Source organism: Candoia aspera, chromosome 3 (genome assembly GCF_035149785.1).
Source record: "Candoia aspera isolate rCanAsp1 chromosome 3, rCanAsp1.hap2, whole genome shotgun sequence".
NCBI lineage: Eukaryota > Metazoa > Chordata > Lepidosauria > Squamata > Boidae > Candoia > Candoia aspera.
The window spans coordinates 208,044,059-208,068,806 of NC_086155.1; the positions used below are offsets into that span (position 1 = coordinate 208,044,059).

The window sequence follows — 24,748 nt, forward strand, 5'->3', positions numbered from 1 at the left end:
ACAGTCCAGATGGCCACGGCGGTGGGATCGAAATTCCGCCGGTCTTTTGCACGCGTGTGCCACGTGCCGATGTAAAGGCGGGGCTTCAGTCCCACCGTTGTGGCCGCCACCTGGGCTGACCGTTTTTGACTGCGCCCTGCGGGCACCCCCGAGAGGATGGCAAGTGAACCCATGCAGGGGGCAGGCGAGGTGTGTGACTCCTGCCCCTGAGTTTATTATGGAGGTGGGTAAACGCTGGAGAAGCTTCTTCCCAGGAAATGTTCCCCCCAATCAAATCTTGTGTACAGATCTCCTGTCGGCCCCGGGAGGTGGACCAGGCCGTGAGATCGACTCCCCAGGAGGGCCGAGGCTGCTCTTATGGAGAGCGGCTCTGGTAGTCTTGCCAGTCCAGTTGCCTGGATCTCCTGCTCCTTCTTATACCCCAGCGAATCAGGGAGGCGCCTGTCTGAGTTGCTTCCAGATGTTATCCGGATGTTCTGGGCTTTAAAAGTGCTTCAGCCCCTTCGGCCTAGGCCTTGGAGCCTGCGTATCCCCCTCGAGGTCGTCTCCCTTACTCCCTGCGCCTCCTAAGCCAGCCCTCTCTTTGCTGCTCTTGGCAGGTTCCTCCGTGGCACGTGCAAGAAGACAGACGGGACGTGTCCCTTTGCACACAAGGTTTCCAAGGACAAGGTTGGTCTGTCCGGGCCACTGAGCGGTGTGTGTGTGTGGAGGCAGCTCTTACAGGGAGGGGGGACGTTTCCGACCGCTCCTGGTCTCGTTCATTTGGACATCCCTTGACAAAGCTGTTCCGACTCATTACGGGGCCACTTCCCCTAATGAGAGCAGAGCGTGTCTCTTGCGCCAACGTGATGTATCGGTACTTTAGCACATTAAGCTGGGGGCTGCTTGGCAGCACCTGAGGCCGTCTGCCGCTTCAGTAGGACTTGCAGGCGTAAGGGGGAGAGCGGCTGAGGTGCTGGCTGACACGAGCACGCTCGCACGCACGCACGCACGGCCCCAGGATGATTTGCACCTTGGTTCCTTTGCTGCGCAAACCCCGCCAGTTTGAAGAATGCCTCCAAACTCAGCGGTCTGGAAATTGATTCCTGGATCTCAGCTACCATATCCTGAAATTAAAGGGTGAGATTTGGTAGGAGGAGAGGAGAGGAGAGGGAAGGAGGGAAGGAAGGAAGGAAGGAAGGGCAACAGCGCATTCTGTTCATCAAAATCCTGAAGGCTCGGGGCAGGAAGTTCTAAAAACATGCACCTTGCAGGAACCCAAATCCTGCACGATAGAGAGGCTTGCATTAGCAAAAAGAGAACGGAGGGCCCAAAGCTTCTTGCACCCCCCAGACCTTGTGATGGATGACAAGGATCCAGAGCTGTCCTGGCAAAGGCAATTGGCAGGGCTTTGGGGCAACTCCCTCCCTCCAAGCAGGCTGAGACGGTCTCGGCTCGCTCTGCGCAGCCGCTGACCCACCAGGTAGAGCCCAGCTGGCCAGACGCGCTGGCCGGGATGAGAAGCTTTGTTCTTTGCCCAGAGCTGCTGACATGGAGCAGCTGGTTCAACTCCTTCGAGGCCTCATTTCCCAGAGGCTTGGTATGGTGGGGCACTAATATTGCACATTCCTGAAAAAGCGGGAAAAGATTTAAGTTTGCTGAAATCTTAGAAGAAGGTGGAGTGACTCCACTTAATTCCTGGCGAGGGGATGGGCTACATATCCACGTTCTTTTTGAAGCAGCAGCAGAGAAGTGGGTGGCCCCTGCCTTCTCCTGGGATGTATCTTGACTTCCCGCTTCAGCCCTGGGACTTTCCAGTGGTCTCCCCTCCAGATTCAACCTTAGCTGGGGCGGGGCGGGGGGGGCAGTTCTTGCCTTCTGCTGTGACTAGGTCGCCCATGCATGCAGGCTGCAGAATTCTTCCCTTTGTGCAGCATCGCGAAAGGAGGCAGAACGTCCTTTGCTTTCTTAGCACAGAACGATCCAACCCTGCGACCTTCTTGTGGTGCCTCGAATGCATCGCAGCAATGGGCAAGTAGCAAAAGGGAGCCTTGGCCACCCGCGTTCCTGCGACTCGGCCAGGCAGGCAGCGAGAGCTGCCTCTGTGCAGGTGAGGGCCCGTTGCTGGTGATTTATGGCCAAGGGAGGGCCTGCTGCCCCGAGCAAGGGGCGACTTCTGCACTTGCTTCTGTAGCTTCCTGTTAACCTGGCGATTACCAGGAAAGGTGGCGTCAGCCTCGTTTATCAAAGTGCAGCCGAGAGAAAGCAGCTGGCGAGTTAATTCCTCCTGCAGAAAATGTGGCTCCTGCTGCATCGGGACTTTTCTGCGAGCTTGAACGCCCCGTCTCCAGATGAGCCCCCTCTTTTGAGGCTCCTTGCTCATGCAGCGTGGGTGCGCTGGGGAGGGACCCAGCATTTTATCCAGGTTATTCTTCTGCCTCCCAGCTACAACCCAGGACAGAATTTGCCAGCTGGAAGTACTGTTGGACAACGCCTTTCGGTTGTGTGTTTCCTTCCTAATTGGTGGGTGCAAACCAAGTTACCTTCTCCACGGGCTCGGCAATAGGCAGGCACCCTCAAGCAGCAGCCCCAGTGGCTCTTGGCTCGTGACCCGCAAGCCAGGAGAGCAGGCCGAGCGGGCCAAGTCTCGAGCCCAGTGCCTGCCGCTCCTCCCAGCCCATCTCTCTGCTTGATGGGGCCAAGCCGTGCGTCAAGCCCGGCCTCCGGGCAGTGTAGCAGGGAAAGCGCTGGGAGAGTCCTGCCTGTTGCAGGTCCGTGGGCTGCTGAGAAAGGGGGCAGGGGTCACCCGCTTAAGCCCCCTCTCCGCAGCTGTGAGTTTCAGAAGAAGAAATCAAGGGCTGTCCTAGCAGTCCGCCCCCTGGATTTGGGCCCAGGGAGCAGATGCCAGCACTGCCTCGTCATGGGCCTGTCCCCTTGCCAAGCCCGGGCTTTTGCCTTGGTTTCGGCTGGGTGGCGCTGATCCGGGATGAGAGCAGCCAGTGGGGAGGACACACCACAGAACAGAGGAGCAGCGTCGGGCGAGACGCCTCTCTTCCTTCATGAAAGGGGAGCAGGGAGGCTTTCGGCACCTGGCCTTGACTGAGGGTTTCTGGGTTTACCAGCAAGCCAGCATTCACTGTCCAGGTCTGCTTTGGGTGGTTGACGGGTTCAGGCTCTCTCGGCGGGGTGGCCACAGATGTGGTGCGCTTCTGCACCCGCAGTTCAGGGTTCCAGACTGCGGTGGGCTGCAGGAGTAGAAACCCGGCACTCGGCGAGCGACACGGGACCCTTCCAGAGGTGGCGGCCAGCTTGTTTGAAGGCCACCCGGCACCCAAGTCGCCCAGGTCGCCCAGAGAAAAGGTGGGCGTTGGCCGTCTCAGGAGGCCCGGCTGACGGGAGGCGGTTTCTTTGCCCCAGAGTTGCGACCTAAACCGAAGGGCCGCAGTGCTGCTGACTTCACCTCCTCAGGGCTCTCGAAATGGCTGGGATCGCAGAAGACAACCCAGCCATTCCTGGACAAAGCTCCGCCTCTCGCAAGGGACAGGCAGCCCTGAGGGGCCACACAGACAGCGTCACGGGATCCCAGCCCTCCCAGAAGGTTTGGTAGTAGCCCCTTCTCCAGCCTGGCCCTTTCGCCTGCTCAGCTGGGACCCCCAGTTCTGGGATTGCCATCCCAATTGGGGATGGCTACTTCAAGGTTTCTCTAGCCAGGGACCTGGAGAGGGAGCCTGGGAGCCTCTCTCGGCGGAGGGCGCACGGTGGGGCAGGGGCCCTTCTGCCCCGGCCTCGTCCCCAGCGGCTGCCCCAGCGGGCCCGGGACCTGGGGGCCTCCCGCCCCTCGCTGCAGCCGCGATGGCTGGGATTGGAGACAGAGGTTAGTGGGAGGCCGGGGTTTGGGCTGAGGCAGGCTGCTGTTGCAACAGCTTTTCCCCTTGAGGGACTTGACAAGAATCAGCATTTTTCTCCCTAATAGAGCTTCAAAATTCTGTTGTGAGCAATTTGGAAATTCACGTTGAGTTTCGGGTTCATTAGCTGCCGGCTTGGAAAGGCGTGCGCATAGTCGGAGCTGCCTAATATGGCCGCAGCGCACTAGTGCTTTGCATTAATGTTATTGTTATTTGCATGGACATAGCAGGGTGCAAACAAGGTTAATTGAAATGAGAACAGCGCTTCTCTTGGTAATGGCTCAGCCTTGACAGCTGGGAGGAGTTGAGTTTTGCATCAGAGTGGGCTTTATTATCCCTTTTTATTAGAGCTAATTTGATCTCTATATCAAAACCTACATTAAAGGCATCGTTTATGGTCACGCCATTGCCGACCAAAAAGACAGCCCCGGAGCCCTGTCCTTTATTTTAATGCCTGCAGTTAAAAGACAATTAAAAATAAACTCTTTGCTTTTAAAACTCCCTTTGTTTTCCGTGTGGCTTTTAGCCTTCTAGCTTGCTGTCCTCCCGTATGCACCCCCACACACACACACTAGCAAACTAACTCCGTGAAAGCCTTAATGTGTCCTTTGGCAGAAAGTTTTCTTCCCCCACGTTTACCGTTGCTGGCACTTACGGTGCACTTGTCAATATTGGACGGAGGATGCCCAAGCCTGCAGGATGGCAGCGGAAGGCGCTGGGCGGGAGCATGGCGCTGCTCTTGGGCGGCAGCTGAGCTGCGCAACCGGGGAAAAGCGGAGGACTGGGAGTGGAACTCCGAGGGAAAGAGTGGGTGAGCACCAGACAGTCCCTTCAACAAGCCGTCTGGAGAGTCAGGGAGTTGAGAGCCATCTCCCTCTAGGAGGGTACTCGTTTGTGGCTTGAGAGCGTGACTCTGGTTAGCCATTTTGCTCCAGGTGTCTAAGTTGAGCTGGTTCCTGGGATCCACCGCCTGCGTGACTCCGGTTAGCCATTTTGCTCCAGGTGTCTAAGTTGAGCTGGTTCCTGGGATCCACCGCCTTCTGTTATCAGAGACTGATGGGGGGATTGTCTTGCAAATATTTGCCTCCCCCACCTTCCGTGACCATTACTGGATTGCCATAATTGATCTTCAGGGTTTTTTTATGGTTACGATTGTGGTTTGCAGCATAAGTGCTGGGGAATCCTACATCGGTGTTTTTTTGCACAGTTGGTTTTGTTTTGCTTACCGATGTCCTTGAGGACTGTTGATGGCCCTAGGCAGCAGCAGCCAATGTTTAGCATAAATCACCAGGGCATGTTTCTTCAGTGCCAAGAATCAAAGGAACTTTTTTCTAAAACAGGGTTTCTCAACCTTGGCCACTCTAAGATGTGGGGACCAATTCCCAGGATTGAGGAGTTCCCAGGCTGGCTGGGGAATTCTGGGAGTTGAAGTCCACACATCTTAAAGTGGCCACAGTTGAGAAACACTGGGCTAGAGCGTCTGGGGCTCTGGCTTGGAGAACCCTTGACCAAGGGGAGGCATCATCGAGGGACCTCAAAGCATGCATGGCCTGGAGAAAGTGGATCAAACAGTTATTCTCTGGGGCCATCTGGTGAAGTGGACTGGAGGTAGATTTAGAACAGATAAAACGAACAATTAGGTGCTTTGTGAAGAAAACGTTCCTCGCAGAGCACCTAATTTGTTCCTGCAAGACCTGCTGATGGCCACTGACTTGGATGGCTTTAAAAGGGGTTGGAGGTCAGGTCTGTCAAGGGCATTGGTCCCGAAGACCACCTGTTACCTCCCTCTGGGTCAGGGACAGCCTACTCCCAAACGTCGGAAGGGAGTAAGGGCCAGGGAGGGACTTGTCTCTGTCTCTTGCTTGCAAGCACCTGAGAAGCCCTTGGCGGGCTACTTTGAGAAACGCACTGGCAGACCAGGATGGGTCTTGGCTGCTCTTGTGGCCTTCTGCAAAGTGGCCAACTTCGCTGGGCCATTGGGAGGATGCACCCAGGCCTCCGCCCTCCTCCCTCCCTGGAGCATCTGCAGCTTGGTGATGCACAAACAAAGGGAGCAGGGCTGGCAGGCCCCTTCCTTGAGACCCCACCCCCAGTGGCTCCATTAGTCTTCTAAATATCTTAGACTGCCTTTGGAACAAGCCTCGTGCCATCGTTCTCAGCCGAGCCCTCAGATCCATCAAGCCAGGACTCCCGTCATCGCTAGCCAGCATGGCAAAGTCTGGGGGAAACAAAGGGTCCATTTCCTTTTGGGGGGAGGTTTTTTTTTCTGACTTGCAAAAAGTCCTCACTCAATCCTTTTCTCTCTCTGCTCTCCCCTTGCAGATGCCTGTCTGTTCCTACTTCCTGAAGGGGATCTGCAACAACAGCGACTGTCCGTACAGCCACGTCTACGTATCCCGGAAAGCAGAAGTCTGCGCAGACTTCCTGAAGGGCTACTGTCCCTTGGGAGAGAAGGTGAGGGCCGGGGCCATGGATCCCGCTTGCTCTCAGCTTTATGTGCTCCCTCTCCGGCTGGTCCTTGCAAGTGCCGAGGCTGCAGAGCCCCTTTCCTTGAGCCAAGCTGCAGGGCAGAAGGTGGCCTCCCCTCTGCCATCTCCAGAGCGTGACTAAATAGAGCAAGGAGGCCCCTTCAGTTAGTAGATTCTCCGCAGCACGTCACATTGTCCAAAGACCCATTTCTGTTTTCCAGGCTGATGCAAAAAAATAGCTCAGGAGGGCTGCAATGTCTGATGCTCAGAATGTTCTTTCAGTGTGTAACTGAATCGTAGGAGTCTAAGCAGGGGCCCGTGTTGTCAAGCATTCTCTTCTCACAATGATAAACAAGGCCCCGATGGCGAGCACAGAGCCAGGATTTGAGGGGGTGTCCGCTCAAATCTAATTCTAAGTTTTGGAAGTAAAATACTCTCATTATGACTAAAATAACAGTTTTCCTCCGTGGCCCCTTTCTATCTGTTGCTGCCTTGGATGTGGGCATCAAGTTTTAGTGATTTGATTTTCTTCTTTGACTTGGATTCTTTGAGTGGGATTATTTTCATTTATGATAAACGACATTAGGAGCCATTAAGACTGGAGGGCTGTTTGTCGTCAAATAGGAGGGCACCCCCTCTTGATCGTGTCCCTGGTGAGTGATGCTCAAAAGCAGCTGGGGCTGATGCTGGAGGTCATGCGTAGTCATCACAATTAATAGCCACTGATAGTCATATTCTGAGGATGTTTGTCTGGAAGAACATTAGAATGACATTAGTTTTCTTAGGTCTGCACCCCTGTGGATTTAAGCAGCTGACAAATTGGTTTGGTGAGAGGAATAGACAGGAATGCCTGTTGCATTATTGGACGGTTGAATTTGCCTCTTTGCAACATGAGAAAAGGCATGTCATACACCAGTGGGTTCTTGTGAAGTCTGCCGAGTACACTCGCAGGATAAACGAAATGAATATGCTGAGAACAGCACATTCTTCACGCTCAGGAAAGGAAGGGATTTTGGTTGGAAGACCCTGTTTGTCTTCTTTCAGTTGTGGAGTCTGATCAATGGGGAACAAGAACTGATGGTGGTATCTCCCCAGGGTGGCCTTTGCCCCAACAGGCTACATTATCTCACAACTAAAGAAATCTTTTGATACTGTCCAATGGGGTTTTCTTGGCAAGGATACCGGAGCGGGTTGCCATTTCCTTCTCCACTGAAGGCAAAAGGAGAAGGGGACGGCAGAGGAGGAGGTGGCTAGGTAGCATCACTGGTGCAACGAACATGAATCTGAGTAAGCTCCGGGAGACAGTGGAGGACAGGAAGGCCTGGCGTGCTGTGGCCCGTGGGGTCACGAAGGGTCGAGCATGGCTTAAGATTGAACAACAACAAAAGAAATCTCTGAGTTTCTAACTGATACAAATAAAGTGATATTACTAGGACAATTTATCAGATTGTGTTCCACTCTTACATATACCTTTACTGGGGTGGCTTACATCCCATCAATAATACCAGCAAAATTCCCAAGCCATAGGATAAAAGCAGCAGTAAAAATGTCTCCGTTCAGGTCTCCAAGGTTGGGCTGCTTCAGTCAGGGGCTTGTCTAACCCTGGGGAGACCTTAGAGGAGCAGAATCCCAGAATCATGGTGGGGGGTGGTGGTGCTGGGCATGGGTGACCCTCCGAAGACTTCCCAGGTTGGGCCACTTGCCTTCCAGGCCAGGGAGGGAGCTGGGGTTGCTCCAGAGCATTGACAGCCAAACTCTTTGGGTGACGCGATGCACAGGGGCTTCTGGCTCTGTAGGGCAGGTGAGATGGCACTGCCTCTTGGCTTTCTCAAGTATTTGAATTAAAAGCAGACACTTTAAAAATGGCCATTTTTAAGAATCGAAGCTAGCTGGCACAATGCTGGAGCCCTGACATACAGCAGGGAAGCAGACCCAGGGTGGTTTTTGGGCGGAAGGCCGTGCGTTCCCCCTGGGAGCCGCTGACGGTTCTTGTGGGCAACAGAGAAGCCGTTTCAGCCTTTTCCTGTTCCTTTGGAGGGGAGGGAAGGCGGCCCTCCCCAGTACGTTCCTGCGTGTGGTTTCCTCGCACTCTGTCTGAAGGACTCATGATGGGTAACACCAGTAGCCAACTTGCACTGATGTGCAGAGCCAGTGGTTCTCAGCCTTGGCCACTTGACGATGTGTGGACTTCAACTCCCAGAATTCCCCAGCCAGCTAGGTGTTGAAGTCCACACGTCGTCAAGTGGCCAAGGCTGAGGAACACGGTGCAGAGCTGAATGCGTCACAGAGAGACAAGCAGGATTGAGCAAGGATGTCCCCTTCAGGGCGCTGCCTTGGCTGAAGGTGGGCTGTGGGCTGGATGTGACAACCTAAGAGAGGGTCTTCTCAGCACAGGCCTTCCTCCCTGTTCCTCTGTGGTTGTGCCAAGCCCCGTTGCTTTTCTGCACCAGCTGATGGCCAGTTTATTTACCCAGGTTCGGGTTGCTCTTGTGTTCTTGACAGTATTGCAGCCATCGTTCCAACAGCTCTCTTTATGGTGTTAGCCTGCTTAATTGTATCTAGTTTGGGATTACTTTTAATGAAAAGCAGGCTAAAGCCGTTATAAATAAATAAACACAAAATCAAAGTTGAGCCCTGCAGCGCTTCCTGATGACAGGCGGGGGAGCCCAGCAGCTAACTCTCGAGTTGAACGGATCAGCTTTAGTAATCCTAGGCGCCCTTGGGCAGGGCAGGGTCTTCCAGCCTCATTCCACTGCCCACAAAATGGGAGTATATTTTGTACGTGGAAAGCTGGATCACTAACGGGTAGAGGGGGGATTTGGGAGTGCTGCAGATACGATTATATCATGTCCTACTTGGGATCAGCTGCTCTTGTTTGCTGTAGAACCAAGCCCTGTCTGAGGACAGATGTGTCTGACCTGTATCCAGACTTGTAAATGGATCTGGGAACATGGGTGACTAAAGAGAGAGTAAAAAAACGCAGCAAATCCTTACAGCACATGTTTAATATCCCACATGGTTATTTGTATCCCGTTCTTCCTCCACTGAACAAATTGGAATGCGGATCACTCTGCATGATCCTCGCAGTAGTGGGGGATCGAAACTCCTAGGCTGAAGCTAGCACCTTCATCACCGCATCCCATTGCAGGACCTGAGGGAACATAACCACAATATTGTAAGGCCTGCCAGGAGCTCAGGCAGGGACCTTGTTTTTTGCTTCCTCAGATGTTGCACTGCACAAGCCCTTATTTTTCACTCTGTCTCCCTCCCCTGAAAGCTCTCAAGCACCAGATTCAAGTCTGACCAAGAGGTGAGGCCTTTCCTTGGCATCCAGACAAGCCACCGGGCATCGATGTTGTCATAATCTCATCCACACAGGCACAGGGTGGTTTGGGGGGCATTGTCCCAGCAGATCCCATTAGGATCCAGAGGGAAGGGAAATAATCCATTTTGTTGAAGGAGACGCAGGAGAATCAGTGCCGCTTTAAGAAGGCTGTCTCCTGGATAAAGCCTCCAAGGTTTACCTTCCCTTCCACTCCATCCCAGCAAACCATGACCTCCCCAGATGAAACCAATCCTGGCTCCCAGGTCTGAAGATGAGAAGCACGTGAAATGTTCATTCCTCCAGGCTGAACCCAGAAGGGCTGTCTTCCTCCCCAGCCAGGAAGCTGAAATTGCCAACCAGGTCCAGTGACACTCCAGAGTCCTTGTAACAACCTCCTTCCAGCAGATTTGGCATTCAAGTATAGTTAATGCTTCAGAAGGGCCCAGTTGCTGAGTTAATTAAAATCAGTGTTGAGTGGGCCAGCCCCACCATCCTTTAGCTAGTGCTGACTGTCTCTAGGAATATGTGAAAAAGGAGAGGGGGGAGCATTCAGTTATTGGGGAAGGAGAAACCTTGTTGTAGCTGCATGCCAGCCGTGGCTCAGGGTGACTGTCAGGAAAAAGAGATGCCCACAAGCACCGTGTTGGAACAGGCTGTGATCTTGCTGAGTTGGGGAACGGTTGGGATGAGAAACAGCAGAGACAAGGGGATGACAGAAATGGACAGAGAAAGTTGAGTTAAGATGAACAGGAAGATGCCTTCTCCTCTCACAAAAGTAGAAAGGCCTGACTATCCTTAAAGAGCAGCTCTGGAGATCCCAAGAAAAGTTTTGAGGTGCCTCTTGTTCTGGAAGGTCCTGCTGACCAGGACCCTGTGCTCCCAGCGTCTCTTCAATCTAAGCAGTCCAGTCCAGAACCCCCAGGAGAATGATGAGTGCCTCTGTGCCTTGACAGCTGAGGCTGGTGGAACGGGCTGGCCGCTTTGATCGACAAGCCCTGCCCCCCGGCAGAGGTAGCCACCCCAGGAAGCCTTCTGATTGACCCACCGTCATTGGAGTCTGCTGCGGTCCTTACGGTTTTAATCATTTCCTCCTCCTGCCACAGTAAAATCAGCAACTTTTTGAGAGGGACCACCCTCCAGGCTTTATGGCGGAGGCATCTAGCTGCAGGTTGTCCACGTCACAGATCTAGAGAGTGGCAACAAATTTAGAATTTCAGGAGAGATCTGTGGCAAGCTAGCAGAAGGATGACTGACAGTTGGAGTTGTGGAATAAGGCACCTCCAAGAGGCAGGGTTTGGCATCAGGACCCGCCAGCAACATTACCCTCTGCTAACAATGTTTTGCAGCTGAGCCCAAACAGTGTCCACTTCCGTGGCGGGAGACCTGTCCTCCTAAATGAGACAACATAATGGGGTGGCCTTTCTACAGCCCTGGTACAAGGCACCCAGCCAGCATGTGTACAATTATTTTAAAATATTCCAATTTAAATGAAAATATAAAAGAGATATTTAGAATATTTATTCTATTAGTGAACGTGCTTACCGCATCACTTTTGGAGTGTCAGAAAAGCATTCTCCTACAGATGATGGATAGCAGCCTGTAATTATATGGGGGGGTGGGATTGCTGAGCATGCTATATTTAACTGGGGAGAGGAAATACCCAGCCTGGGCCATCAAGGGTTAATTTTATTCTCTAAATAATATAAAAAGTGCTGAGTCTGTTCCTTCTGCACAAAGTAGAAAGTCCTCAAATGGACCCCGGAGAGTTTATAATATTCTACTGAATCAAGTAAAAATGTTAACCTTGCTTCATAAAACGATGGCTTGTTAAAGATGCGCAGTCCCTTTTCGTGTGAATAATTTAGAAAGGGAGTAAATCTCTTCTCATTCTCTCTCTCCCCCCTCTCTCTTCTGTGTCCAAGATGCAGCGCAGACCAGCTGTCTGCAGTTTTCACTTTCAGAGGACAAAGGCAGGAGGGCGTGTGGGCTTGGCATCAGCAGGGTGGGTCCTGGGGAGCCCCTCTCCGGAAGGCCATCCGGACCGGCCTTGGGGGAGCTGCTCCCGGGCCTCCCCACCAGCGTCTGGCTTTCTGATGCTCCCAATGCTCAGGCTGGGAAGGAACGCTCCCTGTTGCAAAGGGGTGCCTTCTGCACCCAGCGGTTTCCCCTGGCATCTGTAGACTGTCTGGAGAGGAACCTCCTGAGGGGCCTTGCAAGGGTGAGCTTGGCCTTTGGAAAGGCTTCCTTGGAATGGTCTCTCTGCTCCTTTTCCGATCTGCTTCATAAAGTTGCACCCCTTGTTACTTCCCGTCAGCTCTTCCTACCGGCCTCCTCTTGGTCTCCCCTCTTCACCTTCCTGCAGTGTCTGCAGCCCCCTGAGCCCTTCCCTTAGCTAGGTCTTAGACTGGCTGTTGTCTGCCCCATCACATCCCTGCGATTCTCCCTCCTGCTTCTGTTGTTGGGTTTCTTGCCCGCCCCTGCTTTCCAGAGGGCCATGCTGTGAGTTGCAGCCGGAAAGCATTCCGGCCTCTGCCATGCCCAATGACTTCGGAAGGGGCGATGCCAGCTGCTGCAAGAGAATCCTCTGGCTTGCACAATTGAACTGCCTGGGAGCTGAAAGGCTTTGGACGGGGTTACCTACAAGGGCCGTTTCTCCCCCCTCACCAATATGATCTGCTCTGATGCTTGAGTCCCGCTGGGCCTGAAGGCTTTGCCATCGCTGCCCGTTGGCAGAGCTCTTTGCCCACACAGGAAGTTCCTGATGGTGGCCCCTCAGATCCATGTCCAGGTTTTTTCTTCACTGATGAACTGTTGTTGTTGCCTTGGATAGGTACCTGTTTATACATTTCAGATTATTATGGATTGCCGTTTGTTGTATGGATTTTCCCATGCTGGCTGGGGAATTCTGGGAGTTGAACTCCACCCGTCTTAAAGTTGTCAAGGTTGAGAAGCACTGCTCTATACAGGAAATGGACTTTTTCACCTGCAGAATTAAAGCTGGCCCTCAAGCGTAGTTCAGAGACGAGGGGGCCTCAGCTACTGGAAGCGCGGTCCGTGCTGCTCAGTTGGGTGGGTGTCCTGCTTCCAAGACGCTGCTCTGGGGATCCAGCCGTCCTGCTTCTCATCCCCTTGGCGTCCTCCGGGGCTGCTCCTGCAGTTCCCTTCGCTCCCGGAGCTGCAGTTCAGAGACTCTCTATCCCTCTCTTGCCCCCGCTCCCTCTCTCTTTGCAAGACCCCTATTTTAAAAAACCCATTATTATTTAGAATGTATTGCATGCTCTCTCTCCTGTGTCTGAAAGTACCTTTTTAGATCATTTGCGCCGGGCTTCTCTTGATTGGTAAAATCAACCTTAGCTTATCTCATAAACTGTAATTGTCTTCTATGTGGGAGTTTTATGGAAAACAGTGCCAGTTTGGCCGGTCCTGGTTCTTCGGTTGAGATGAGCTGCCTTGAGCTAAGAAGATGAATTCCTTCGTTCTTGCTCTTCCCATTTCCACTCTCTTTCCACAGTATGTCTTCCATTCCCCCCCCCCCCCCGCAACACACAGAATAGAGGCAGGATCTCACCGACTGGCTCAAACAACGGCTGGCTTCCCCTGGAAGTCCTCTCAGCAGTTTGGAGCCCGTTCTAGAACTGACAGGAGAGACAGCAGAAGGACTTTTTTGCATTCAGATGGTTAAGTGCAGGGCCAGAGCACGAAAGTCAATGAATTGCGAACTTCTGTTTTCAGGGCTCTGCAAAGTACGGGCAGTCCTCAACTTATGACTGTTCCTTTAATGATGGTCCGGAGTTACGACAGCCTCGGAATGGGTGCTTTATGGCCTGTAAGGCACTTCTGAGCTTCAAACATCGCACGTGTGCACGCATACAGACGCACACAGACACACCCCTGTGGTCACATAATCGCATTTCAGGCGCTTGGCAACCGGCTCGCATTTACAGCTGGTTGCAGCATCCTGCGGTCATGTGATTGCGTTTGGCGGAGTTACACTGGAGCACATATGAGGTCACAGAAATGGTGCCCAGGTGATGCCCGCCCTTCTCCCTGCCCTGCCCAATTTTATTTCATTTTCACTTAAAAAAAAAAATTAAAAGAGAAGCCAGCACTCTGTGAAGCACAGTCTGTATTTCCAGCGAGGCTAATGATTCCAGAGGCCCTCTTTGAAAATAGAGGAGTGGGTGCCGACAGCCCCGGGCCTTCTTTGGAGGTCTGTCCCCCCCGCCAGGAGAAAAACAATTGAAGGTAGAGTGCCCTGGGCGGGGCGGGGCGGAGGAGGAGGAGGAGGAATTTGGAGTGGCTGCGTGCCCCGTGGCCTCCATTTTGTGAGAGCACTTTTAACGTGCTCTCAGAAGGCAGAGCATGGCCCCAAAGGGTAGAGGACTCTGGCGAAGCACCCCTGCTAGCAGAATCTGCAGCCCCTGCTGCTTCCAGCTGCTCTCTTTCTGCTGGGATAGTCGAGTTCCTCCCTCCCTTATTCACGGTCCCAGTTAGTTCACCGCTGCCACAGGGAAGGCAGAGCAAGGCAAAGCTGAGGGTTGGGCAAAGGTTTTCGTCTCAGGGGCTTAGCATGTACCCCGAGTCAGGAATATAATCTGATTTCTCACCTGACCATCCCCGTCTCTCTGACTTAAACCGCCGAGATAGCTCTTATTTACCCTCCGCTGTAACAGGGTGACGAGGGCTCCCACCGCTTCCTTAATATAACTGCTGCGTCTTCTGTGACTTTCAGACATTCGTGCTGTAATGTTGCTTATCAGTACAAATGAGAGCTGCTTCATAGTCTGGGCAAATTTTGATATAAAAAGGAGATGAGGGGGTGGGGAGATCCTCCCCCTTGGTAAGCACCTGCAACCACGTCCTCCGTAACGGAAGCCGTGCACACGTGTCCGTGCTCTGGCCCCGGTTCTCACTCAGAAAGAGTCTCTTGCGTGAGACGCCCCCGTCGGCCCTGTGGTCAGCGGTGGACAGCCCCAGGACGCAGAGGGGGTTCGAAGCCGGGTCCCAGCCAGATGGCCCACTCCGTTGGATCATTAATGGCGAACCGACACGTCCACCGCGTGCCGCTTCCATCCGTGCTGCAAAGCCCGGCTCCAGAGCCAGAAAACAGGCTGGGCTGGAGACCAGCTCCTGCTCTTCGGCTGCAGGTGGCAGTGCCGGTCTGAGATGCAGAGACCAGCCGGAGAGGCTGCGCAGGGCCAGAATGCCCCCTTCTCTGCTCGGGCGCCTGCCTCTGCGGTGACTCCCTCATCAAATGTCACCCATGCTGGCCTGCCCTTTCTAAGATTCTGATGTCACTCGAGTTGTCCCTGGTGACAATACGTTACGACACGTGGGCTAGCTTTTTTAGTTATTTATATAAAAGGTTTCTCTCTCGCTTGCCCAATGCACATAGCTTCCCAGAAGTCAGCTGGCACCATTTAAAGTCAGGACAAAACGCAAAACATTAAAAGTTGGAGGAGAAAGCGAGTGGTTTAAACGTTAACCCGACAAGCAGTTTTAGAGCATCTAATAATAATTGGAAAGTAGGCAGAGGGAGGAGGCTGCATCTTCTAACATGCCTGATACCCATCAAGATAGTACCTATTAAAAAGAAAGGTCTTGATCCACTTGGGGAATACTAGCTGGGCCGGTATCGACCTGACCCTCCTAAAGGAGGAAGTTCAGGAGCTAAGTATGGCTATGGAGAAGGATTTTTTCCCCTAACTTTTCATCTGAATCTTACTTAAATGCATTATTTATCTCTGGAATGAGAGAAAGCAGGTCTTGACCCCTGTCTGCATGACGTCCTTCCAAGGACTTGAAGAGAGCCGTCCTGTCCCTCCTCATGCTCCTCCTCGCAAGGCGAGAGGTGCTTTGTTCCTTCCATGTCTCTGTGTGAGCCTGTCCTCTTGGTTCATCTCTCTCCCATTTTTTCTGAATCTTCCTTAAACTGTGGTGCCTCACACAGTAGCCTGGTGGAGTCTGGTCGGTGTAGAATAGACTGGAATAGAACTGTTCCTTCCTGTGATTTAGAAACTGTCTTGATTTGAACCAAGATCTATAAACCCTCAGTTGCATTTTCCCTCACCCTGAAGAATCCATATTTGGCACTGGCCTCAGGGATGAGCTCCCCCCAATTTTTAAGCTCGAGGCCCTGGATCAAGGAGGATCTTGTGCTACTGCCAGCCTGCAGCTCGTCAGATAATTTCCATGTGGATGCTCCTCATCGGATGAGTTTTCTCAAAGGCGCCTGATCATGTTTTGGCTTGTCCGAGCCTGGCAGCCAAAACCCTTTTCCTTCAAGGGCCTCCCTAACAGGGCTGCAGTGCAGATACGGCTGCAGATCCGCAAGTGTGAGCCGGCACCGAGGCACCTGCTCCTCAGATCTGCTCCTCTGTGAGGCCGCCTGGCCCATAGACCGAGGGGCCATTCAGCAGAAGGGAGAGGAGGAGGCCTGCAGATGGAGACAGTCTCCAACCAGGAATAAAATGGCAGAAAGGGTTGGGCAGTCTGAATGGCTGTCTCGAAAGGACAGAGGATAACACTTGTGTGTCTTGGAATGCCATTAAAATAATTGCGTTTAAAGCCACATTCAATTAGCGGAGCGATTGGGCATCCCCTCCGAAGGACAGGTGGGTTTTAGCAGTGCGCTAGAGAAGATAAGTGCCGTGCCACGGCCACGGTGTGGCCCCAAAGCATGCAGGCCTTGCTCGGAGGCAGCTGCTTTCGACGTGGCCATTCCTACCCTGCCTCTGCAGTAGTAAATGCCAATGGCTACCTCTGTGGCTTGGACTCAGGGGCGCTGGACTTCAATCTCAGTGATGATGATCCCCTCTGTGCGTTTTTCACAGACCGTGATCTGCCCGGGAGGCGTGGGATTTGCTACTGCTCAGGGCCAGCACAGCCAGCCGACTTTCTCCCCGGCAGCCCTTGACCTCGCCTGGCAGCCCATTATCACCGGCTTAGCAGGCTTAGCCGCTCTGCTCGCAGCCAGCCCGTGTTCCCTTTGCGTCTTCCCTCCCGCCCTTACGTCCCGCAGCAGGAAAGCCTAGACTGCCACTTCCATGGGGAGGAAGATGCGTCTCTTGCTAAGTTCGCTCAGACTCCGGCTAAGGGCCTCCTTGCCGGCCCTGCAGCGGTGCAAATCTCACTGACCTGTAGATGAAATTTGGCGCACTGCCAGAGAAGACCGTAGGGCGTGTGTTCCAGCGACATGCCTGCCATCCGCTGCTCTCGCTGTCGGTTGGGCTGAAGTTCACCTGCCACGTGTGTGGTGGCTTCGCCAGTAGTTCGGACTTGGACCCAGAGACTAAGCCCAGGGCCCCTTAGAGCACGGCAGCCTGCTGTCTTTGGGCAGGAAGGGTTTGCTCCTTAGGGCACTTGCCAGTTGGCCGTCACTTTTGTCCCTCCAAACCAATATTTCCTTCCTTCCTTCTTTCCTGCTTTTATCTGTCTGTCTGTTAAACAGGGGCCTGCACATCCCTGGCAAGCTGAGCCCGCAGCTGTTCAAATGTAAACTGTGGTCCAGAAATCTACTTTTATTCTTGCAGAAGGTCCAGGCCTTCCGGAGTGAAGGACGTGGAGTAATGCAGGGTTCCTCAACCTTGGCAACAATAAGCTGTGCGGACTTCAACTCCCAGAATTCCCCAGACAGCAAAGCAAAGCTGGCTGGGGAATTCTGGGAGTTAAAGTCCGCACAGCTTGGAGTTGCCAAGGTTGAGGAACCTTGGAGTAATGGATTTCAATTACAGGAAGGCAGATTGCGATTAAACCGCCCAGAGTCCCCTTTTCGGGAGAGATGGGCAGTGATAGAAATTTGAAAAATAAATAAATAAATGGGGGGGGGGGGAGACTTGCTCAAGGTGGGAGCAGTCTGAGGGTGAAACCGGCGATTCAGAGAGTCCACTGGGGGGCTTAGACAGCTCCCAGTCCGGGTCGCTGTAATTTGGATCCCCGGGCCGAACAGGAGGTCCCCTTCTGCCTCTCCCTAGGGCCAGAGCGATGCTGCAGGCCACAAGCACACACAACCTGGCTGGGATGAAGCCAGAAATTCCCACTGTTCGCGAGCTGCTGCCAGGGCAGGATGCCTCTTTGTGGCAGCGTCGGATGAATCCCTCTTTCGACAGGTTGGCTTTCTTACGCTTCCTGAGACACAGCTAGAGTTTGACCCAGGTTTTTGCTGCTCTGCCGCTCACCTTGGGACCAGTCAGTTGGACCTCTGGCCCTCTTGGGAAAGGCCAGGCTCTGGGGGCATGAAAGGTGGCACAGCGGAAGAAATCCAGTGCCCCTGAGGAGGGTGGGAAGTCGTCCCTCCCTCCCAGCAAGTCTTGAGGGGGGAGCTCTCGACCAGGGCATCACTTCCAAGTCCCAAGGGAATCCCCCTGAGCTTTTGGCAGGGCCCAAAAACCCAGAGTTGCCTGTGACGTTGGGAGGCCCCTCCGTTGCTCCTCCAAGACACGGCGATGGAGGGGCCCCCTCTCTTTCCCCACCCCTGTCCTGAACTTCCTGCTGGATTTTCCTCTGCTCTTCAGGGAGCAAAGAGAGATTTTTGCTCTTCCTTTTTATGGTGTAACTGGCTGGCCAGCCGGCCGGGACCTTGCCAAAGTCGTAAAATTAGCTGCCCTGACAGGTGGACAGGATCAAATGTCCCAAGGAACGAGATTGCCCCCTTACACCTCTAAGCCCCCTGCTCCTCCTCCTCACCTCAGCTGACATGCCTGAGGCTCACAGTAACTGAATCCCCATGTTTTGTTGGGCACTGCCCAAGAGGCCGGCCCAGATCATAAGCACATAGTTCTTCCCGTCAGGCAGTCGGGCACCTTGTTGGGAGTGGCGGGGCAGTGCTTTGCCTCTGGCTGGAATCAAAGAAGGGTGTCCGTCCCCACCCACCCCTTGCCTTCGCTGTGACCCAGGCCCTGCCCGATTGACGTCTTTGCGCAGGAGGGAGAGAATGACACGGAGGAGGAGGGCCAGGGGCTGTTGTCATTAGCCGGGGCCAAGCCAAGCTAAGAAGTCATTAGATAGCCCTGGAATTAGTTATGCACCAAGTTGTTTTTCTTTTCTGTATAGCAGGGAGGCTGGTAAACAGATCCTAGTTCACTTATTAGCCGGGCAGCGTTACATATTTCCTGTGTAGGAGTGCTGGGATTTTTTTCCCCCAAGGAGGCGCGATGGTGGCTGGGGTAGATGAGCAAAGATTTGAGTGGGTCGAAGAGGGAGAAAAGTCCCCATCGCCCAGGGCAAAGGCGGTGTCTTCAGTTTCTAAAGTGGGGCTGGAAAAGAGGAGGGGCACCCTGTAAATACCCAGGCATGGAGTGGGGCATCTGTATTTTTAGTCTGCCTGGCACAGAGGGCCTCTCCAGACACGCTTTCTGGGCCACTCCCGTATCGGCCCCAGACCAGCCTGTCCCATGATGTCAGTTCAGTGGAGGGATTGAGTTCGTCCTCACCATTAAGGTATGACAGCTTCTGCCTACCTATGTATGCACATGCATACACAGGATCCAGAAATTGCTTTTAATATCTCTCTGATCTGCAGCAGAATAGCAGTGATACAAGCCTCCCCGTCTCTCCTTTGGCTACTCAAATCTTACGTTGCGGAAACAAAGATTAGGTTTATATATCACACTGCCATAATGTAGTTTGCTAGCTTTGCCCGGCTGTTGTGGTCCTTAAGCCCCGGTTGATGTTGCGTGAGTGCAGCCCATGATGGATTAGTCAGTAACCCCAGAGGACGCCTCCTCAGAACACGTAAGAGGTCTGATGGATAAACCAGAAGTAAAAGGAGACACTTCAAAGGAGACATTCCCATTCCACCGTGTTTGAAAGTGGACCCACATATGCGTAAATTTAGCTCCACACATTTTGATGTAACGTCTTCCCATATTTCCAGGGAGGACTGCAACCATAATCCCATCTCCTTTTTGTCCATTTTTGGTCATGTTTCAGCAGCAAACCGTGGCACATTCAGTACATCCTAATTCACTCAGGTAATCCATGCAACAGCCAACTTCTAACAACAAATGATATTTGAAACGAAAGCTCCTTTAGCCAGATCCCTCCGCTGGACACCTTTGGGCGGTGGCTTCCCTCCCAGCCTGCCCCAGCAGTAGACCAGCTGGAGCTGAGCCTCCTGCGTGCAGCCATCTTCCAGCATTCCGACCACATTGATGGCTCTCCTTCAGCCTTGAGGCAGAGCTCATGGATGGCCCCACCATGGGGAGAGTGGGGAGAGAAGAGATGAAACCCGTGGCTGGGAAGAGAGTGAGGCCAGACAGAGGAGTGGAAGAAGGGGGGAACTTAACCTGGAGGAGGACCCTCCTCAGGTAGGCCCTAGTGCAGGTAGGATCATCCCTTGGCATTTGAGAGATTTTGGCTGATGGCTGTCCTTCTTCATTCCCTTCAGCCTGAAAACTCCTTGCTCGTAGAGCAATTTTCTCTGCTTCATTCCGCAACCACATCCCTCCTTGTCTTAGAGTCAGTCAGTAAGTAAACAAATTTCGGACATCAGGAGATGCCTCGGAGCTGACACTGCCTCAGATGTTTCCAGAGCTGTGGGCTCCTCAACCTGCATTTCCCCACTTCAGAGTCCTGAGCAGACCCCAGATTAATGTGCTGGTGCTAGGGACAGATGGGCATAAAATATTGCCAAGGTATTTGCATTTGCAAAGTGATGATGATCCGTGGGATTATTGACACACTCTTGGTTGGCTTTCTTGCCAGTCTCCCTCAGGGGAAGCAGCAGAGAGAAGTTTGGGCTGCAATTATTTTGGGTTGGAGCAGTTCACTTACTGCAGATAAGTGGCTGAAATATCTTTTTTTTTAAAAGAATTTTACTAGGTTTCAATACAAAGATAAAAGCTACAAAAAAGCAAAAAGCTACAAAAAAAGAAAAGAAAAACTGAAAAGATGTGAAAAAACAAGAGATTTTTTTTTCAAAGTAACAGGTGACGTCCGACCTTTAACAGCAAGGATATACAAAAATTTTCCATAATCAATCTCTTACTCTATATTAAACCAAAACCACATTATTTCTATAAGTCATTCCACTTTGGCACATTATAAAAATCATTAAGTACAGTTACTCCCTCCCCTTATACTGAGATAAAAAAGGTTCATATAAACCTCCTAAGCAACTTTCTCCCCTCCAAAAGATAGAACATATTTAATTATTCCCTTCCTACTACTATTCTATACATTTCTGTCTACTATAATAAAAATCAAACTAAAAAGCACATAAATTGTCTGCCATTATACTGAATAATACAAGTGTAATAATCTTAATAAACTTCAAAGCCTTTTACCCTATTAATCTTAATCCAAATCCTTAAAGACAAATAACATCAGCCAAAGCGTAAAAGCAATCCAGATAAATATTCTTTAAACCTTACCCCACTTCAAAATAAACCAGAGCATTTACATATCCCCCACAATGCACACAGAGCTATTTTCTTAGGAAAATCGAACAGCCCAACTGCCCCCCTCAAAGATTCCAACTTCTCTTCAGAAAACCTCCCATACATAATGACCCCTTCTTTTTCATGGCATTCCACCAGAAGATCAGTTTCACTTGTTGCTTGCAGATCTCTCTCTCCCTTAAATTTCTTCAACTCCACATCCAATCTGCATCCACAGAAGTCCCAATGTCACTCTTAGAAGAAATATTTCTATCACTCTTAAATTCCTCAGTTTCATTCACTACATCCCCAACCAGATGGCACCTTTTAGGTCTCATATTTTCCACAAAGACCTGAATGTCTTGCATAAAAGCTTGATAGGAGCTAGAAAGAATCTGTTTAAAATCCTGGTGAAAATCAGAAAGAATCTGTTTAAGATCCTCCATGTCTCACGCAGTAGATCATGGCACCCCCCAGGAGCTTGACCAGCGAAAGTCGAAGATGTGAAACGGTTCGGAAGTGTGTTTCCATAAAGTGAGAGTGAGATAGCAGACAGTTCCCCAGGGAAAGTGAGAACAGAAAACTGAAGGTTCAAATCAGCCGATTCAACGTGTAGGAAAATGCTAATATCTTCAAATTTAGTACAAAAATAATAACAGGAAGACAATTGTTTATTCCCAATCCTTAATATTTGGAAGGAGAACTTTAAAAAAAAAATTAAAAGTAATCCCCAAAATAATGATAAGCAACAAGAAAGCAAGCTTCTTGCCGTAGAAAGCCTCTCTCTTTTTTTTTTCTTTTTTTTAAGTATGTGTACCCTAAGAGGGTTTTTGTTGTTTAAGCGACTAAACGAATAAGCAACAAAAACCCTCTTAGGGTACACATACTTAAAAAAAAATACAAATTGGTGATTTAGAAATGGGGTGGCTGGTCTTAGTGTCCCTTTAAGGCTACGGCGCTGCTTGGAAATGGTGACATCCCAGCCTCCTGGCTGGCTCTTACCAGTCAAACGCGAAATACTGTTTGCAATCTTCTGGCGCTACAAGCAGCCATCCGGAGGCAGATGGGGTAATTCCAGGTGTTTTCCTTTTTCCGGAAAAACACTCCTGGGCTTCAGGAAAACCTGCCTGAGCTCGGAAAGAATTGCCGCTTCGTCAGCTCCGCCCTCTAAGCCCGCAGGCACAGCTGTTCAATCCACCATGTCCCCACCGGAAGTCCATCAGTGGCTGAAATATCAACCTAAAAAAAAAGAGGGTGGAGGGAAGAAATGCCATCATAATTACTATATACAGTCCGTGCAATTACTGAATGGGATTTGTCCAGTTCAAGCAATTACATAAACACCAGAGACGCAGTGATTCAATGTTCTACATATCTGTCCTCCAGAGGAGCTGGACTACAGTTCCCATAGACTTGCTACATACAACCCCTTGTTCACTAGTTTCTGCGATGCATTTCCTTTATGGAGGCTTTAGTGCTCAGTGTTCATCATCTTCCTTTCAAAATATAAACAGGCCATGCGGTGGCATCATATAAGATTAGCCAGTAGGTGGGTATGATGGTACTCTGTTTTTCTAGAGAGAAGATTGATAATGGTTTAATAATGGTATGCAAATACATCAGTTTCATTCTCAGATGATTCTTTTACCAGTTCCGGTGGTGGGTGAATACTTCTGGGAAACTTGTGGCCTTTCCATGACATTCACCGCAGTCTACCTTGGCATTTTAAATATGTGGATTCAGCTTGAGTCTGGCACATGCTGAAGCATCAAAATTACACACACACACACACACATGGGCCCTTATGTGTCTTGCATTGCCCACTTCAACCTAGACTGGTTGAATGTGCAATTTGACTTCTAGTTCATTGGCAGCAACATTGTTAATTGCCTTTGTGTTTCCAGCCCATAAACGGTTAGCTGGTAACGTTAGTCGGCTGTAACATAGATGCTGGACCCTGTCCCTGTTTAGTTTCCAAGCTACTCCAGGCTGGCTGGTGGCCAGCTTTGGGAAGCCACCACAAATATTTGAGCATGTCCAGAGATGCCTAAGTTCATTCTTTGGAAAAGTTCCAGAAGGCCCTCCTTGCCTTTCTCCATAGGTTGATTCATGGTGGACCTTCTTGGCTTCCTTTTCAGTGCAAGAAGAAACACACGTTGGTGTGCCCAGACTTCTTGAAGCACGGTGTCTGCCCCAAGGGCTCCCAGTGCAAACTGCAGCATCCCCAGAAGAAGCGCCTGGCCAAGCAAGCCAGCCCCAGGGATTCCTGTCCAGCTGAGCACTCAGCACCTGCGCCGAGGAACTATGCAAACCAGACTTTGAGGTAAGGAGGCTCAAGTTCCTCAGGGGGTGCCATCCCTCTATCTGTCATGCGCTGCCTACCTCTGAATAACGTTCAGACACTGGTTTGCAAAGCAGGCTCTGGTTTATTTCAGGGTAGGTACAACGTTGGTAGAAAAAAGCTGAGAGTGACAGGAGCGCGCCGGTGCGGGGTTTAAATACCCCGCGCTGGTCAGCGCCCCCTCGCTCTCGGTCACGTCACCCCCCTTTGTCCCATGCGTTGCCCTGCCATTGGTTGAGGGTTTCCAGGATCGCCCATCCTCAGGTTTTCATTCTTCTGCTGATTGCTTTCAGCTGGGCGATCCCCGTTGTATTGCCGCTGATGGCTTGGGTGGCTCCGTGATCCGTTTAGCTATTGTTTGTTAGCCGTTAGTCGTTGTGGGTTGATGGCTACTTAACTTGTACCCCTTCACCTATTTCCTTGTCATTGTCATGAGTGCCATTGCGCTGATGACTTTAGCTCAACGGCACTCATGACATACTGCCCCCTTTCCGAATAGTGTTCTCCCCCGGGTTTCTGGGTTTTCCCCATAGAGCTGTCAAAAGGCCCTTTTTTTTTTTTTTTTTTTCAAAGTTCCCGCCGGAGTAGTTGTCGCCCCTCCCTTTGCTCCTCCCTCTACCACGTGCCTTCCCAGGGTGTGTCCATGGTGCGCACGCTCGGGTTCTGACCTGGCGTGCGCATGCTCCAGCCACACCCTGTTTGTTTGGCTCAGTTCGGCGAGGCGAGAGGCGTGGCTGGTCGGGTGCTTCTCAGCTCCAGGTAGGGCCCTTCTTTTCTTATTTAGAGTGCGTCGCCTTTGTTGTGTCTCTTGGGCGTTGCCCCCAGGTTGCCCTGTTGACTTGCTTGCCACTCCCCCGCGGCCGGGGGGCGGGGGGAGGGTGCTGGCGATCGTTTGTCACCACCCCGTGGGCCCGGGGCGGGGGGAGTGAGTCCCGGGGGGGGGAAGGTCCACCCAAGTCGCGGGCTTGGGGGGGGCCCTTTCCCTTGGGGCACGGGAGGCGGGGGGAGGCCTGCGGGGGGGGGTTTGGTTTTGCTGACCTTGGTTGCGGTTTGTCGGGGTATGCCCGGTGAAATGCTCTGGTCAGGTCAGGCGCGTTAACGTTGTGCGCCGCCACCCATTCCGGGTGGGGGAAGTGTTTCCACCTGACCAGATAGTGTAGGGTTCCTCGTTGCTTGCGGGAGTCGAGGATGTCCCTTATCTCGAAGTGGTGTTGCCCGTCGATCATGAGCGGTGCGGGCTGTGGCGTGCTTGGGTGCCATCGGGAGGTGGTTGCCGGTTTTAGGAGGCTGGTGTGGAACACCGGGTGGAGCCTCCGGAGGTTGTGTGGCAGGTCCAGGCGTATTGCTACCGG

General features: G+C 52.0%; 1 protein-coding gene across 1 annotated transcript in view; it reads left to right on the forward strand.

The window, feature by feature from the left end:
- Positions 1-24,748, forward strand: part of ZC3H3 (zinc finger CCCH-type containing 3) — a 204,060-nt gene that overhangs the window by 152,319 nt on the left and 26,993 nt on the right. Inside the window, exons 8-10 of the mRNA XM_063299746.1 lie at positions 600-669; positions 6,207-6,338; positions 23,194-23,378. Of these exons, the coding sequence (XP_063155816.1) occupies positions 600-669; positions 6,207-6,338; positions 23,194-23,378 (387 nt within the window). The remainder of the gene's footprint in view (positions 1-599; positions 670-6,206; positions 6,339-23,193; positions 23,379-24,748) is intronic.